This window comes from Malaya genurostris, chromosome 3 (assembly GCF_030247185.1).
Source record: "Malaya genurostris strain Urasoe2022 chromosome 3, Malgen_1.1, whole genome shotgun sequence".
Taxonomy (NCBI): Eukaryota; Metazoa; Arthropoda; class Insecta; order Diptera; family Culicidae; genus Malaya; species Malaya genurostris.
Window position 1 is genome coordinate 1,507,275 of NC_080572.1, and position 19,348 is coordinate 1,526,622.

A 19,348-nucleotide genomic window follows, 5' to 3' on the forward strand; every position below is an offset into this window, starting at 1 on the left:
TTATGAAAATATGATAAGATATATCGTTACCTCTAGATTTTATATAAATTTTCCAAATAGATTTTAATTAAAACACGGTTGACAGAATCAAGTGTTTTGCACATATTTTACAGATTTCATGTGTAAATTCACAAAGATGCAAGTTTAGTTTCTTTTATGCTTAGCTTAGGAGTGTTTTTTCTTTGGGTGTGATGGGTTTTGCTATTGACTCGAACTACATATGTTAAACACTTCATTTTCTTGTGGGAATGAGTACAGCAGGAATGCATTTAAAAAACACTTGATTCGATTTTTTGTGATTTAATTGAAATCTATATGAAATAAATGTGACATTCATACAGAATCTAGCGGAAACTATTTTTCTCATCGGTTTGATGTGCATTTCAAATAAATGTAGTATGATTTCCACTAAATATCGACAGTTCTTACAATCATTTCATTAATTTGAAGTCAAAATTTGTTTTTTGAGCGATTAGTAGAATTAAACAACAAATAACAGATATACAAGCTCAAACAAAAATTTTCAAAATCCTGTGTAAATTTCAAATTTGCTACACGTTGGGAACACTACTGCCACCTACTACCTACTATTTGCCGCGATCTTTCAAAACGTTTCACTACGTTTCGGGACGATAACAAAATCCTCTTGCCTGTTATAAAAATATTCGAACTATAACAATTTTAACACTTACCACACGATTTCCCTTGGTGTTAGAGACAATTTTATTTCCATGTCGCATTAATCACACGCGAATTCGATCGAAATAAACCAAAAAGTTCCAAAAATAAACTTGCCGTTTTAACCAACAGCAAAACACAAAAACTAGTATGAAGTGAATGTAGCACCTAAAATTGTGGCTCATGTGAAAACGGCACTCAAATCGTGGTGGAATCTTGTGTCGATCGTGGTGACATCTGCAAGTGTTCACCACGTTGATTGAGCAAATTTTACACACAGTTCATATGTCAGGTTAAACGATATAAATTATAAAAAAGAATTCCTCATATGATCATAATAAATTCAAAACCCAATTTCGGTTGATTTTACTAGTATTAATTGAGCTTGTATCATGATATATTTGAAACGCGTAATTGAGCTCTCAAATTCTTATATGAACCAATGAATAGGAATCTAGAGCAAGTTCAAACATTAATTCATGAAAGCTAAATTAAAATAGTCGAGTTTACAGTTTTTTTTTATTGGTGTCTTAAATCTAATTTCAGAATGTTTTTACTTTTCACTGCACATTTCGTTTTATAAAAAATCAGTTGGATTGAATGAGTGTGTAAATAACTGTCAACGTCAGTGATCAAAAGAAAATAACAAACAACAGCAGGCAAACGAAAATTGAAAGCTTGAACATTGGTAGCAATGGTTTGTCAGCCATAGTTTCTACGTTACTTAGTATCGTATAATATTCGATGATTCAATATATTAATAAGATAAATCATCTTGAGTTGTAGCAGTACTACGAATTGGAAACATGCTTCTGTTTGCGATTCTTTAAGACACCGTCCTTGAATTTTAAAAGTGATGAAGGGAAAAAAGATATTAAAAACTAACGGAGGTCGGGAAGTTTACTTTGTGTGTGTTAATTTTTATAAAACTATGTACACGGAGATAGTGATCGTGAGTTGCCAAAAACGAGAATTTTTTTTATGAATACTTGATCTATAAAATCTATAAAAATAGAAAATGGACTTGACATTGCAGATAAAGTTCACTCGGAAATAAATGTGTGGCATTAAAACAGTTCAACCACTCTGATAGACCCTCCTGATCACTGAAAATTTCAAAGTGAAACGACATGAATCAAAAATGGATTCATCTAAGGATATGCAGTGCAATGTTAATGATAATCAAATGCTGAAAACTGGAGAAATGGATTGCGAATTGGAATCTGAAAAGGGTGACCTTAGCCCTGAGAATTCGAAAAAAAGTGATTGTTCGCCCATAGATGGTCATCCTTCCAATCACGATCATGAATGTATGGGTAAATCAACACAAAATATTAACTGTTGTTTCAGCAGCGGAATCGAAGACAGTGAGACTGTGAATAAAAGTGTGTCAATGCAAGAAATAAAAAGAAATGTTCGTAGTTCTAGTGAAGACTTGGAAGTACGAAATGCACTAGCTTTCACAATAGACTTTGGTGATGGTAGTAAATCAATAGATTCTCAGAGGCACGAGAAAATGCTTGAACGTTTTCAAAATCGTCATAGGCGCGGTGTATCACTGTCAAAATTAGAAGCAGAATCAACTACATCCTCGGCCAAACCGAGACTACCACAGAGTGTCAACTTACCACGAAGGAATAAGATTAAAAATGTTGAAAACCCATGTGTTGAAGTTAAAATACGCAATAAAAATAAGTGTATGAGGGATACTGCAAACAAACGGCACAGCTGGAGTCCTCAAACTAGTATGACTGAAAGAACAATTAAAGAGTCTGATAAACAAATGAAAGGTTTCTCACCAAAATCTACTGCATTACAGCTAGCATTTGATCAACAAGCTATGACGAAAGATTCATGTTCTAGTTCTGAATTCAATGCTGAGAGCCTGGAATCTTCAACTGGTTTGCCGTGTATTGAGCCTCCATTAGAAAATTTTAGGCACGAAGAGGACGATGAAAGCGTAAGTGAGGCTGGGACTTATACATTGGATGGTGATAACTATACTGAGGAGCAAAAAGAACGCATGAATATAGATCGAATGCCAACGATTATTCAAGACGAACACTCGACGCTGTTATTCTCAGCTGGACCTAGCTTCAGTAACACTCTCAAGCGGCCAACAAGTTTCCAAGATGAATTGGAAGTTTTAGATTTAGATTGGCCAAACACGGAAAACATACCTAGTGAACGTCGGAACAACAACATTTTAGAAGTAGCCTTTTACCACGAACCGCCTGTGCAGCCAACTAAAACCAAACAATCTTACTTGGATAGATTCAAAACTCGAATGAAAAATATGACACACAAGTCAAAGTCACCTGATAAACATGGAGCAGTACATCCCGACAATTCATTGGATCAGGGAACTTTTACTTCTGTGACAACAAGTGGTATATTAAGTATAAAGTCTACCTTGGATAACCATCCTCATATACACCGACGAAATAGTCTTACGAAATCACACATAGATAATTCTGAATACGTACAAGGCGTAGCCAAGCTGAATATTCCTAAGAATGATGAAGATAAAATTCTTAACTGTTACACAGACTCCGAGAAAGCGAATGTCCTGTCACATTACGATAATCCGCGACGTAAAATTGCGTCTGAAGCTACAGCTATTAGTTCAGTTGTTAGTAAAAAAGACTGGATACAAGAATGGGCAAAAAACGCACGCGAATATTCGAGGAATCCAACATTAAATGTTAGTAACAATCCAAATGATAGCATGCACATGACGAGAAGTTTTGAATTAGATAATAAAAATCAATTTGGTTACGATTTTGATATCGATATGACCAAAAGTGATTATTATGGTGCAAAAAAATATGATGAATTTGGAGATAATCTGGACAAACAACATTTGCACCGCAAACAATTGGATAGATTGCAACACAACACTAGTAGTAGCGATCCGTCTCTAAAACTAGGCACTGAAGACGATACAAGTAAATCACATTTCAATGAGTTTAGCCGTCGTGGAAGTATCAGACAATACTCGAATCCAAATGCCGCAAAACCTCCATTGAGCCCCAGTAAAATTCCGTCACCTATTGGATCAAGTGACAGAGCTCGAAGTGTCAGCAGAAATCGAAGCCTTCAAGGTAGCAACTCGGTAAGTTAATTTTTTTTATGAATTCTATAGATTGTTGAATTATCGTGATCGCAGAGAAATAGAACACATTAGATTCTGATATATTGAGTCTTTAAGTCAACTTCAAACAATGGTTTGAATCAAATAAAATGAATTTTGATTTGAAATTTGAATCAAATAAAACTCTTTTTGAATCAAATTTAGTATGGCAAAGTATATTACATTCAAATATATTGGGATACGGATTCAAATTTCAAAATTTCATTGAAATAAATCAAAAATTTTTTGATTCAAATGTTTGTTACAGTACATTAAATGTATTTGAATCAAATATGTTGTTGGATAGAATCAAATAAAAAATTATGTAGACACATAAATTAAACCGAATCAAATATACTGAGTCTAATTGTCAAATTCATGGGTGTTGATTAAAATTTTCCGTCCTTGAATCAAATGCCAGAGATTATTGATTCTAAAACATTTTCATTGAATCAAACTTTGGTACTCGCTGATTTTGTGATATTTAACACAACTTTTGCTAAGATTTCATTTTGTTACATCATTCAAACGGAAAATGTACGGAAGTAATAACTTTCGAGGCAGTTGACGAATTTAAACTATCTGCACTATTGAAATCGTTCGAATTGTGCGATAATATAGTGAGTGCTTTCATAGGATAGGTAGGTTATGAATTATGTGTGTAAAGCAAAATTACATTTGTATTCATTCCAAGGAACGGCTTCACAGTAGAGCTTTTGTAAATTATTAAACGAAAAGAAGAAGAGGAGTCAATACCGCAACCGTACTCAGCTGAGAGCACAAAATTCTTTATATCTTCGAATTCGAATTGATAGTTGATCGATTGTGTGAATTGTGAAACATTCCCCCTTTTCACTACTAAAATTTTAGACGATTTTTGACGTCGATTATCTCATTTCGTATGCAAATCCGAAATTGAAAAAACCTATCAAAATGCTGTACAGGATTCATTTCTGCCTTTTAGAAAGATCAAATTGTGGAATTCTCTACGATATTAAGCACCGTTCGCAACATTTTTCTCGAACGATTTTCACACAGCGAAAAGTGCACGAAGTAAATCAAATTATTTTGGATTTTCACTAAACTGATGATTTTTACCTTCGATTTGCAAAGAAATAATCTTAATAGTTCTTTAGATAACATTTAGAGCCATTAGAACGGCTGATATTATATAAAGTTGTCCACTTTTCGTTTTCTTCATCTTCAATGCAAACGACCAGCAAGCTCTGTTGTCTGATGCAATCGTTCTTGCTTGAATTGAAACTAGCTTTGCGCACAAACCGCAAGATATCCACTCGCAGTGCCAAATGATACGAAACTGGTTTAATGCGTCTTATCGCCTTGACGACCGGAAGGCAAATGAGAACTACGACCTGAGCGTTTGAGGTTTTTAACCACGTAGAAGGTGCGCTCTCCGATGCCGCTGTTTGAATGCGTCTTCTCGCCCCGTCGTCTGCTTCCATCCAACGCACAAGAAGAAATGATCGATTTTCGCTTTTTTTTGCATAAATATCTATTTATTAATCTTATTTTTGTGTTTTACATCAACGTTTTACAGCACAAATGTTTTGACCCTTTGGCTCTTCATCTTTATTGTTTATACGATTCGTTATTAATAATAGGTGTTTTAGTTACTGTTGTTTTACATACTAATGTTTAGTTGATCGATTTTCGACCACGGTTCCCCTTTTATACGCAGTCAGTTGAAGATATGTGCCTGACTACCTCAAAATCGACGTCCTTGCGCGAAAACCCCAAGCGAAAGTGAAGAGTTTTCCGCGTTGTTTTAAAATTTTGAGGAAACTTAATTTTTGAGTTGATTGTGGTTATCTTACACTGTTCTAAATATTATCCTAAATTCCTGATCATATTTTTGATGACATAGTGAAAGAATTATGTTCCTCCATTAATTAATTTGGTTCTATCAATTCTTCCATATGGCTAATTTTGAAAAGGCGCCCCATAGTAAAGTAAGTCGTATTCACGACAATAATTAGTCAAAAATTCTTTTTAAATTACCATTTTTTGGATTTATAAAAAATCAATCATTGAATCGCAGTCGCACGAAAGCCTGATTTTTGAAACAAAACTAATTTGCTTTGAATCAAATAAAAATTGTATTTGATTCCCAGTGAAATGAAATTCAGGTGGAAATGAAATATATTTGAATTCAAAGCACAATATATTTTGATTTAATGTTTCTTTTGTTTATTTCTAATAATAATTTGCTTTGATGTAAATATCAAATGTATTTGAATCTAAGGAAAATAAAAATAAGCGCTGATTTAAAATAAAATATCTTTGAGTTCAAAGTGTAATATATTAAAATTTAAAATAATTTCCTTTTGCGTGTGTAATGCACTTTTCGATTCAGCTCGACAAACTGATTAAGTGTACATGTGTTTGTATGCGTGTATTTATGTGTATTATTAACACACAGGTCGCGTTCTCAGAGATGGCTGGGCCAATTTTTATCAAACTAGATGCAAATGAAGGGTCTTTCCGTCAGTCAGTATGCTATTAGGATATATTATAGTTCATTCACAATAATAACTGCGAATGAGATTTTTTTCATCAGAAAATACCTTACCTAACAGCTATAGGCCTGGGGTGTCCTTTGCTGTATCAAGAATACGTCTCCACATAACTCGGTCCATGGCTGCTCGTCGCCAGCCACTCAAGGCACGGATGCTTCTGAGATCACCCTCCGTTTGATCGATCCACCTTGCTCGCTGCGCTCCTCTTCTTCTTGTACCAGTCGGATTAGATTCAAGAACCATTTTCACTGGGCTGTCGTCCGACATCCTCATGACATGCCCAGCCCATCGTAGACGTCCGATATTAGCTGTCCGTACGATGGGTGGTTCTCCTAGCAGCTGTTGCAATTCATAAGCCGTCTGCATGTTCCGTCTTCCATCTGCACTCCGCCATAGATGGTCCTTAGTACCTTTCTTTCGAAAACACTGAGGGCGCGTTGGTCAACTGCCAACATAGTCCACGTCTTGTGGCCGTAAAGAACAACTGGTCTAATGAGCGTTTTGTAGATGGTCAATTTCGTGCGTTGGCGTACTTTTCTCGATCGAAGGGTTTTTCTGAGTCCAAAGTACGCACGATTCCCTGCCAAAATACGTCTCTGTATTTCTCTGCTGGTGTCATTGTCGACGGTCACCAGTGAGCCCAAATACACAAACTCGTCAATCACCTCGATATCGTCTATCAATATTCGTGGTGGGAGGCGTAGTGTTTCTTCTCTAGAGCTTCTTCCTCTCATGTATTTGGTTTTCGACGCGTCCATGGCCAGTCCGATACGCCTAGCTTCAGCTTTCAGTCCGATGTAGGTTTCCATCATCTTCTCAAGGTTACGTGTCACAATATCAATATCGTCAGCGAAGCCAAAAAGTTGTACGGACTTTCGGAAGATCGTGCCACTCGTGTCGAATCACACCTTCCAGGGCAATATTGAACAAGATACAAGAAAGTCCATCACCTTGACGTAGCCTTCTCCGAGATTCTAAGGGACTCGAGAGCGTCCCAGATACTCGGACGTAGCACATCACTCTATCCATCGTTGCTTTGACCAATCGCGTCAGTTTATCCGGGAAACCGTATTCGTGCATTATCTGCCATAGCTGTTCTCGATCGATTGTGTCGTATGCCGCTTTGAAGTCAATGAATAGGTGATGCGTGGGTACGTTGTATTCACGACACTTCTGGAGTACTTGTCTTATCGCGAATATGTGATCCGTAGTGGCGCGGGCTCCAGTAAATCCCGCTTGGTACGGCCCTACGAATTTCTTAGCTATTGGTGATAGACGACTGCAAAGGATTTGGGAGAGTACCTTGTAGATGGCGTTCAGCAATGTGATTGCGCAGTAATTGCAACAGTCTAGCTTATCGCCCTTTTTGTAGACGGGACATACAACTCCATCCATTCATTCCTGCGGTAGAATCTCCTTCTCCCAAATCCTAGAAATCATCCAGTGCAGCGCTCTAGCCAGTGCCTCTTCTTCATGTTTGAGCAGCTCGCCTGGCAGCTGGTCATTGCCCGCGGCTTTGTTGTTCCTCAGCTTGCCGATCTCCTCACTTATCTCCGACAGATCAAAGGGCTGGGAATCTGTCGTCGGCTGAGCGTGCACCCAGATTGATTCCTGTACCGTTCTCTGTATCCTGTGCTTCGCCATTCAGATGCTCGTCATAGTACTGATTCCACCTGTCGATCACCTCACGTTCGTTCGTGAAAAGGTTACCACTGGTATCTCTGCACATTTCGGCCTGTGGCGTGTAGCCTCTACGTGAGCGGTTCACCTTCTCATAGAACTTCCGTGTGTCATTTGCGCGGTACAGCCGTTCCATCGCTTCGCGATCTTGGTCTTCCTGGTGTCGCTTTTTCCTCCGGAAAACATTGTTCTGTCTGTTCCGTGCCTATCTGTAGTGTTCCTCGTTGCGGTGTTGCAGCATCCTCGCCCATGGTGCATTCTTCTCTTCGACCAACTGCTGACATTCGCCGTTAAACCAGTCATTTCCTCGATTCGATAACCTCGTACCTAGAACGGTTGCAGCAGTGCTACTCACGGCGGACTTTATGTTCCTCCAGCCGTCTTCAAGAGTCGCCGCGCCAAGCTGTTCTTCCGTTGGTAGCACTAGCTCCAGTTGTTGCGCGTATTCCTCTGCAGTACGAATGCTACGTAGCTGCTCGAGATTGAGTCCCGGCGTTCCTGTGCGACGAGTATTGTGCACCGTCGATAGTTTTGAGCGCATACAAACCCCGACAAGGTAGTGGTCAGAATCAATATTGGCACTGCGGTAAGTGCGGACATTGATGACTTCGGAGAAGAATCGCCCGTCGATGAGAACGTGGTCGATTTGATTTTCCGTATGTTGCCGCTCAGCCGCTCCTAACATGGAGAACAGACGCTGTTTCGAGCCGCCCCAACATGGGGAACAGACGCTCGGGTAGGCTCGCTATCTGTAAAGAGAAGGCAAGCCCCCCTTCCCTGTCAGCATACGACCAAGGTCCCACCGGGGTTGGATACCCGATCTTTCCTATGGTTGCTTGTACCCCAACCGGCACCGCGGGGAGGTAGGGATAGGAGTTACTGGACAAGAGGCTAAGAACCACATTGGGGCCTGAATCGCGCATTGTCCAGTCGTTTACCCAGCATTGTCCAGTCGTTTACCAGCATCAGAAAATGCCAGTGTTAAATACGATTCAATCGATTAAACAACCTCGATCGACGCCAAGATCAATTTAACAATACTTTTGGTCGGATATGCCAAATTTCAAAATGTTCCGTGACGTCGTTGTCGGTCTTAATGAGATTTGCTTACAATTAATCTTGTTGTTCCGTGTCCGTTCCATGCCGTGTGAACCGCCCTTACATACTGTTTTGCTTTCATCATAATATATTGGCCATCAATTTTTCCACTGAGGTCGTCGTTCTTTTTTCAACGGACATAGATTTTCTATGCGTTTATGGATCCGTAGATAAAATCTACGGAAAGTGGAAATATTACTACGGAAACTATTTCGCATGGTGAATAAAGAAAAGATCTTTTATAAGTATGCTACTTTAATATTTCTTTCCTTTTTTCTTTTATTTCAGGATTTATCTATGAACGATACTGAAATGTATCTCCAGAAGACTGCTGCGGCTATTTCAACACTACAGAACCTTCATAGGCGAAATTCACTTCGCAGTACATCGTTGCATAATTCTTCGCAATCAAGCCCACTCAGTCCGGCATCATGTCGAGCGTCTCCAAAAATTTCACCACTGAACTCACTCCAGTCTCCTATTCATACCATTTACCCGGACAAAGTCATGCATACGGACGGACCAATATATTCACCTAAACATCAACAATTACGTAATTTAAGACAGCAACACAACATTTTGAATCACAAGCGGAATCTCTCACTTGATGGATCCGAAGCCTATGTCAACACTCTGTCGTCACAAGGGTCTGGACATCAGTTGGCCAGTAGCATCTACTCTGATAATAAGAATGCAATATTAGATTTTAAGAAACCTCACGAGAGACATAATTCGTTTGAAGGTATAACAACTTTGCCGCCTAAACCGATCAAATGTTTCCAAAACTTTGATCAAACTGTTCGATATACTGCAAAAGTTAGTGATGCACATGTCAGCGGTAATGAATTGATGTATGATGGTGACGAAGAATGTTTAGGAACACTTTCAAAAGGCTTTCAATCAATATCATTAGACACAAAAAACGAACACACATCGAATAAACAATCATCGTTACATGAGAAACCTTTTTTGCGAGTTAAGGCTTCTAGTCGACCAGCGAACTCTCAATCAGCACCAGCTCAAATCTTATCACCTATAAAAAGATCAAGTTCTTTTTCTGTTAAGACTGTTCAAGTAGTAACTCCAACTTTAACTCCAAAGCTTGAATCCAGAGGTATTATTGGACGAAATAAAATACAAAAATCAGCTAGCAGCACCAGTTTTAAGAAGATGGTTCAAAGTTACAATAATGAAGATGATAATTTTTACATCAACGACGATGATGATCTAGAGTTTGGTCCGGAGTATTCATCAAATTCCGAAATTAGTGACAAGGAAGATTTTCCTGTAGAACGGGAGAAAGAACTAATAACTAACACTAGATGCAATAAAACATTTATGATGCGGATGGAGCAAAATAAGAAGGTTGTTACTGGAGTCAAGCAAGGTGTAGCAGCGTGTCCCAACACTCCAGAATTTCCTCGACGAACACTTCAAGTCCGCTGTAATACTAGAGACCGTTCATCGATGCCCAGGGATTCAAGTTTAAATCGAATGAAACAAGACTTCATGTCTAACAAAGCTACCAGTAGAGAATTTGCATCGAAAGAGTTTTCTGCAGCAACGGTTGGCGGCGGAACTAAGCAAAAAGTGCTACCGAAGTACATGGATATTTCTAAATACAAAACAAATGGTGCTGGTAATTTTTTGAAAAAGGACGAATCGAAAAGTTATTTGACAAAAACGGAAGTGAAAAAGAGTCCGAGCAGTGCATCAGTTGGTATTAGCAGAAGTGAACCGACTAGGGTAAGCACTAGAAGCGTAAAATCTGCCACTGCAAAACCAATAAGCGTAAAAAAAACACGTAAATATATTTGGTAATATTTCCAGCAACACAAGTTTAACTGCAATTGTTTATTTTAGCTCAACAAAACGCAAAAGAGCAAGAGCTTGAAATGTGGCGACGACGAGCAAGCTATGATCCAATGAAGGCTGCTATGGAAGGAAAACGGAGGCAAGAAGAAGCACGAAAACAAACTCAACAGAATATTGACCGATTAAGTAAATTCAATGAAAGGTTTGCTTTTCTTATTAACTACCATGAAATACTGACTGACAAAATGATACAGTTTGACTAGACTATGATTGGTCTTGTTGAATCTTCCTTTACGTTAATATAATCGACAAAATATAGAAGATTTATTCCTTTATATGTAGGGTAACGGCTCCCTATTTCATCTGAGCTCATATTTTCATCTTATTCCTTCACCTCATTACTTTGAACAATAATAATATCTTACAAAGTACCTGAACCAAACTGTGAAATGTTTTAAAATGATTATTTAGGCTATTGTCACACTTTCTCATTGGAAGAAATGGTTTTAAATTTTTCGGTGGTCGTTTTGCTTTTCTCATATAGAAAGGTTATGCAATCACTAGAAAAAAACCGACTAATAAAAATGGGCCCGGAGGGAGAAGTGTCATATACTATTCGACTCAGTTCATCGAGTTGAGCAATGTCTGTGTGTGTATGTATGTGTCAAATAATCCCTCTAGGTTTTCTCGGAGATGGCGGAAACGATTTTGACAAACTTAGATTCAAATAAAAGGCCAGAATTTCATCCGAATCCGACTTCCGGTTCTGAAGTTATAGGGTAAAGTGTGTTCAATATTTTACACCGTCACTTAAGATTCAAATGAAAGGTCTCATGGTTCCATGGTTCCCAAACGCAATTGATTAAATTCTGATTTTGTTTTAAGTTTTCCGCAGAATCTCAAAAAAATCGGTAGAAGATCGGAAATTTCAAAATTTTGAAATTGCCATCCGTGTTGATTTCATCTATTTCATAAAGAGGTAGAATTTGAATTTTTCTAATAAAATAAGTTTTGTGATAATACAAAAATTTTAAATAATTTCACTGGCTTCATACAATAAATAATAGAACGTAAAAATATAAGAATTTTATATACTAACCCATGGCAAAAAAAACAACTACTATTTAAAAATAATACATTGCTTGATTTTTGTTTTACAAGCAATAAAGAACAAAATCATATATCTTAAATTTTCGGCTATCCTAAAGGACATCAATTATAATCGTTAACGATTTGAAACAGGCTAACGAAATTGTAACCTGTGAATTATTCGTTCTAGAATATCGAGTTTACATTCTATCGAAGGGTGTGGAAATTGACAATCGATGACTTACTTAAAAATGGAGTTGGTCGTTTCAAAAACTCTATGCTTAAACGAGTTAAGATACTCGAGTGTAAACAATTGTACTCAGTATCTATTATTGATGGAAACAAGTCATATCGTCCCTCAGATTCGTTTCGAGTGACATTTGCCGGGGCCACGTTGCCTAGCCATGTCTACATCGATAAAATTCGTCTTCCTGATCGGCTTTTCGACGAACTGTAATAAAATTCGGGCATACAACTACTTATTGTAGTAACAAGCCTAAATGTATTATATGTTAAGGAAAATTTTTGCGATTAACACATTGAAAAATGTGTTCATTGTGGGGAGAGTTTTCATAATGCGCTGCATATAAGTTGCGCAAAGACCAAATGAAGCTTTTTACAAAAGCACGGTCTAAGCGCACATATGCAGAAATGCTAAAAACTGTCATTGATATCCCTCCTCTCGAACACGGAACAGACGAATGAGGAATCGTAACGTGGAAAATGAGAGTGAGAAATACTCGAACCGATGGATATTTGACTATGCTAGGAAAGTTTTTCCAGATTCTGTTCACACGCAGAGCATTATTCGCGAGTCTCCTCCAAATAATGATTCCGTTGATAGTCCTTTTTCAATGATGGAATTTTCATTCTTGTCTTGTAACAATAATACTCCTGGGTAAGACAGAATTAAATTCAACTTGGTGGTGTCTCGCAAAAAGACGTTTGTTAAAAATTGTTCAACAAGTTTCTTGAGAAAAACACTGATCCACATTGGAGGCAAGTGAAAGTTATCGCCATTCAAAAGCCGGGGAAACCAGTTTCCAATCTTTACTCATATAGACCCATTGCGATGTTGTCTTGCATCAAAAAATTTTTCAAAAAAATTATTCTTCTACACTTGGGTCGAGATGAACGGCTTGCTGTCAGTTTGGTTTCCGTAGAAATAAAGGGAAGAATAATTGCCCTGCATTGCTTTCGTCTGAAATTCAAATTGTTTTCGCTCAAAAACAACAAATGGTCTCTGTATGTTTGAACATAAAAGGAGCATTTGATTCAGTTTCCGTTGATGTTCTTTACGACAAGCTTCATCAACATGGACTTCCAGTGGTTATAAATAATAATTTTCACAACCTTTTGTCAGACAAGCGCATGCATTTTTCACATAACGATTTGGCAACATTCAGAATAAGCAACATGGGACTCCCGAAGGGCTCATACCTCAGTCCGCTCCTCTATAATTTTTTCTTGAACGACATTGACAGTTGATTGAAAGTAGCTTTGTTGTATTAAAATCTATTCTAATATCATTGCGCTACAAAGTGTGCAAGCGTTCGCTAGGGAATTTTAAAATTTCTGTTATCAAATCCAAATAATGAATAAAGAACAGGTTTTTTAAATGTTTTTCAAATGTTGTAATATGAATTAAATTTGATTATTGTCACAATTCAAGTTTGGCGTGCAGTCACAAGTGGTGACTTTTCAGCCTTATAAGTGTCTCAGTTGTCTCAAATAATTATTCAATTATTCGAACTGTAATGTCTATTGCAATAAATATTTTTTTACTATTCATCTTTTTGAAATATGTCACAGTGTAAAGTAATTGAGCACGGTTACGGGTGGGAGACTAGAGATTGATTTCATTGATCTGTTTCGAAGTTTCATAGTATCTCGACAGTTTTCGCTTTAAAATGGTACACGTATATAATTGTGATTTGATTCAACCAACCAACCATGTAATAAACAGTGTCCATGGAAACGCTGCTTATTTGTTATTTCGGTTTTCAGAGCAGTCAATTGTACTGAAATTTTATGAAAGCACACTGCCACGCTGACAGAAGATCTTGACAGTGTGACCTTGCGTATGACTTTATTCGTATGACGCAACTCATTAAATAACTGAATTTAACATGAATAACTTAAACCCGCTTTGGTACCTCATGTGTACCGTTTTGTGCTAAAGTGCACATGACTAGTTTTAATTTTACATTTCGCATTCAGCTCGTGAATTTGTTTTGCTCTTTCGACATCGACGTCAGGATAGAAATGGCACTTCGGTGCAAAAAAGTGATTTGTAACATAAACTTCTGACGCACTGTTGAGCTGAATGCGAAACGTAAAAATTAAACCCGGTGTTTCAAACATGCACCTAGAATTATAATTTTGTTTTATATCAACTGTAACAATTAGACATTTTCGACGTTCGAATATGTCAGTCTCAAAAAACGTTTTTTTCTAAGTGTGGGCAGCAAGCAATGGCCAACGCTTTATTCATTTCAACATTTAAATTTTCTTCACAAATAAGCAATTGTTTTTTTTTGTTTTGTTTTTTATCGTTCATTTTCTGCTCATATGCCTGGTATTCGAGGAAATATAACAAATAGATTTTTTGTACCATTACTATATCATAACATTTATAATTATTGTTTGCAGCTCCGTACTGAGATCACGATCTTACCATAGTGGCGTAGGACATGATGCTGGTCAGTTACATCACGTTACAAGCAACAGTGGCCATAATAGTTTGACAGGTGCTAATAAGACAGGAAACCAGGCATGTGATCGGTGGACATTCACATCGACCGAGTCCAGTGATGATTTCGAAGATGAGTAATATATAACATATACAACATTGTTAACAGTTCTTTTTAGTTTCCTGCTTCTATTATTAGTGCATTATATGTTATTTAAATCCTACTGTCACAAAACAGCTGTTTACTATGTGTTAACGATTTCTTAGCCTGTCGAGATAAAATACAATATTTTCGAATACATATGAACTATACAATGGACATTCAAGGTGATATGTTATTTTTAAATTATAACAATTAAATAGATCAGTTTTATTTAAGCAACTTATTGCAATCAAGGCTCCTAAAGAAGGATTTTTCAATAGATGGTTAGACATATTTTACTGTAAAATTTATATAATAAAATCGGAGTAAATGAGAACAGAAAAAGCGAAACAATTATTAGTAATTTTATCATTTCTCTACGCTAATATAAAGCTGGCCACTTTCCACATTGAAACAGCGGATGTTCCACGTACTCAGTTATTCTACAGCTCAAAAAATCTTAAAAAGATTAGATGAAGGTTATGTTAATATTTGAGAATGTGAGATTTTTTCTCAATTTGGTTGTTATCCCAAAGCATTCATTTCAAGTTGACTTCAATATTCATACAAAAATCAAAAATGCTATAAATATTACAAATCTAATTAAAAACCAATCAATGTTCTAGATTATGTATACAATACTTTAGTTGTTTGTTCGGTAGCATCGAAGCTAATAATAATGTTTTCAAATAAGATTGTTCGGTTTTTATTTCTAAGGTTGGGAACAACTTCACTGCTCTTATACAGCTGTAATAAATTTGCTCCGCAAGATTTTATTTATTCATTTTGGATTTCTCATAGACCAAAACAAATGATGACAAATGCATGAACTGATGGTCGGTTTAAGAATTTTATAGCTCATATAACGTTACTCAAATTTTGAGCAAAACTTTTTTTCAGAAAAGTCTTGCATTTGGTTTTTTATAGAGTTGTTACGATGAATACTTCCGAAAAAAAAACTCAAGATTAAAAGTCTATGACTTTTCATTTGCCATTCAAATAGGACCTCTCGATGAACTCGGTTCACAGTCCGTTGCAATTCAATTATCCATTATTTTTTGAAACAAAAATAAAATAAAATTACATTATTACTAAATTCTCTTGTTCACGGTTACTGATCCAAATTTTTTAGATGGACCGTATGGGACATTGTAATCATGAGTTACTCTTTGATTCGAACCTGTAGAGTAACGGCTCCCTATTTCATCTGAGCTCCTATTTCCATCTCATCCCTTCATCTTATAACTTTGAACATGAATCATATCTTTTCACGTACCTGAAACAAACTGTGAAATGTTTCAAAATGTTTATTTAAACTATTGTCTTACTCTCCCGTTTAAAAAATGGTTTTTAATCCTTCAGTGATCGATTTTCCCATTCAAACTCACTTTTCAATTTAGGAAACATTTTCTTCTCAAGAAAGAAATTGATTCAATCACTACGATGCGGAAGTTGCGAAAGACTTTTTCTTCAAGAAAAAATCGAGTTTTCAAGATCGCTGGCGAATTGTATTTTTTTAAGTATTGGCGGGGACGGGTATAGCGTGATGGGATAGTCGATGCCTATCACGCATCCCACCTGCATTCGATTCCCAACCCCGCACATAGGGTCAGAAAGATTTTCTGGTCCGAAGAAGAGGTGAATGACCTTAAGGTGTTAAAACCTCTATAATTGAAACAAAAAAAAAAGTATTGGCCTTTGGCCTTTGGCCTTTAGCGGACGGTATTAATTGTTTCGATAGGTTCAAGAAGCTTGTAATTCACTACTCCTGAGCCCATCGGACACTTAACATTGTTTTTTTCTCAAAACTATTCGATCTTGAAGACGATATTGATGATTGTCCTGGCATTATCCATGATTTCTGCATTTCGGATTCTCAAATATATTTATTTTTTGTTGACAGTCACAATCCGATACAATTTTCATTCGAAGTGTGAAAGGAGCACTGGGTTTTTCGCATTTATATATGTCATTCGTTTAGTTTGTGTGGAACCCATTTACCAACCATTTTTATACTTTTCTCAAAGCTCTCAGACGATCAGAAATAGTTTTCCGGATGAAATCTGAATGCTCCGCCATCACTTATTTTATTTTTGTATCATATTCGTCCAGTAATAATTCTAGTTCGTCATCTACATACTGTTTTGGTCGATTTTCAAGTTTTTCGTCAATAACATAAAAATAAACTGTTTTGAAACGAGGAAAACAGAGCTCACAAGCATTGCAGCAAGATCCCCAAAAGCCTCAACAAGAATTTGGTACCTTTTTCACTAAATTGAACAATAAAATCAAATCTTTCCACACAAATGTTTTCATTTGACTCGTAATTCGACATGGTTTACACAAAATAAAAGTATGTTTTTGTCTCGAAATCACGTAAACAAAAAAAAATTTCGAAGCAGATTGGTCTTTCATAAATATCTCCTTCTAATGCGCCTACCTTAGCCAACGAGTCTGCCTTTTCATTTCCCGGAATGGAACAATGCGAATCGACCCATACTAACGATATTGAATAAGACCGTTCAGATATAGTTCTCAAGTGTTCCCGTATTTTCCCCAGGAAATATGGGGGATACTTTCCTGGCTTCATTGCCCGGAGAGCTTCTATTGAGCTTAGACTGTCCGTGACAATGAAGTAATAGTCTTTGGGCGAGGTTTCAATGACCTCAAGAATGTACTGAATGGCAGCTAATTCTGCAACGTAAACTGAAGCAGGATCACTGAGTTTGTTCGAAGTGGTGATGTTCTGATTGAAGATGCCGAAGCCTGTGGACTCGTTGATGTTTGATCCGTCAGTGTAAAACATCTTTTCACAGTTGACTGTTCTAAATTTATTATAAAAAATATTTGGGGCCACTTGAGGGCGCACGTGATCCGGAATTCCACGAATTTCTTCTCTCATGGATGTGTCGAAAAACACAGTAGAATCAGAAGTATCCAAGAAATGAGCACGGTTGGAAACAAACGAAGAAGGATTTTTATTCTGAGCCATGTAATCAAAATACAAGGACATAAAACGGGTTTGAGAATTGAGCTCGACAAGCCTTTCGAAGTTTTCAATAACCATCGGATTCAAGATATCGCATCGGATTAGCAATCGATATGAGAAGTCCCAGAATCGGTTTTTCAACGGTAAGACGCCCGCGAGCACTTCGAGACTCATCGTATGAGTCGATTGCATGCAACCTAGGGCAATACGCAAACAACGATACTGAATTCTTTCTAGTTTAATGAAATGGGATGTTTGGTACAACCTGATCAGTTTTCCTGGGTGGGCACCCCATCAAGTTCCGGTTATTGTGCGAAGAAAATTGATTCTCTGCTGGCATTTTTGTTTCAGATACCTAATGTGACATCCCCAGGTGCCTTTGGAGTCGAACCAGACCCCGAGATATTTGAATGTTAAGACCTGAGCTATGGTTTCACCCCTCAGTTGAAGCTGTAATTATGCTGGTTCTCGCTTCCTTGAAAATACAACCAGCTCAGTTTTCTCCGTAGAGAATTCGATACCCATTTGAAGAGCCCATGCCGACAAGTTGTCGAGAGTATCTTGCAATGGTCCTTGGAGATCGGCAGCTTGTCAAGTGCGTGGCAAGTTGTCTCAGCGTGCAAGATGTGTTGATACATTTATCGATGTCGTTTACGTAAAAATTGTATAAAAGGGGGCTTAAGCATGAGCTTTGAGAAAGGCCCATGTAACTGAATCGTATTGTCGACAAATCACCATGTGCGAAATACATGTATTTCTCGGACAACAGATTATACAAAAAGTTATTCAGAATTGGTGAAAGACCATGCTGATGCAACTTCTCAAATAGGATGTTTATGAAAACTGAGTCAAAAGCCACCTTGATGTCTAAGAAAACTGATGCCATTTGTTCTTTACGAGCAAATGCCATTTGAATTTCTGTTGAGAGCAACGCAAGACAATCGTTCGTTCCTGTGCTCCTGCGGAAACCAAATTGTGTATCTGAAAGTAAGCCATTAACAGATCGGCTGAAAAGTTCGTATCGTTTCTATGAGAGGGCGACACTAGAATTAAATCCATACAATTTTCAGTTAGTACCAACCTTCAAAAGATACGTGTATAAATTTGACAGTTGTCTGATTATTAGTTTGTGAAATATTTTGCATTTTGAGTGAAGCTACTTTTGTTATTGTGAAAAAAATGGAAAAAAAGGAATTTCGTGTGTTGATGAAACACTACTTTTTGATGAAAAAAAATGCCACCGATACCAAAAAATGGCTTGATGAGTGTTATCCAGATTCTGCACCGGGCAAAGCAACAATTCGTAAGTGGTTTGCAAAATTTCGTACTGGTCATATGAGCACCGAAGACGATGAACGCAGTGGACGTCCAAAAGAGGCTGTTACCGATGAAAACGTGAAAAAAATCCACAAAATGATTTTCAATGACCGTAAAGTGAAGTTGATCGAGATAGCTGACACCCTAAAGATATCAAAGGAACGTGTTGGACATATTA

General features: G+C 37.2%; 1 protein-coding gene across 2 annotated transcripts; it reads left to right on the forward strand.

Annotated features, from left to right (window-relative positions):
• Window positions 1-1,320: 1,320 nt before the first annotated feature.
• On the forward strand, window positions 1,321-15,557 carry LOC131435505 (uncharacterized). 2 transcript variants are annotated; one of them, XM_058603484.1, is made up of 4 exons: window positions 1,321-3,793; window positions 9,415-10,930; window positions 10,990-11,143; window positions 14,683-15,557. In XM_058603484.1, the coding sequence occupies exons 1-4, from the start codon at window positions 1,820-1,822 to the stop codon at window positions 14,861-14,863; spliced, it is 3,825 nt and encodes a 1,274-aa protein (XP_058459467.1). In that variant the 5' UTR covers window positions 1,321-1,819; the 3' UTR covers window positions 14,864-15,557. The 2 variants fall into 2 exon arrangements, with proteins under 2 accessions (XP_058459467.1, XP_058459468.1); XM_058603485.1 differs by having other exon boundaries at window positions 10,990-11,127; window positions 14,683-14,823.
• The last annotated feature ends 3,791 nt before the right edge of the window (window positions 15,558-19,348 follow it).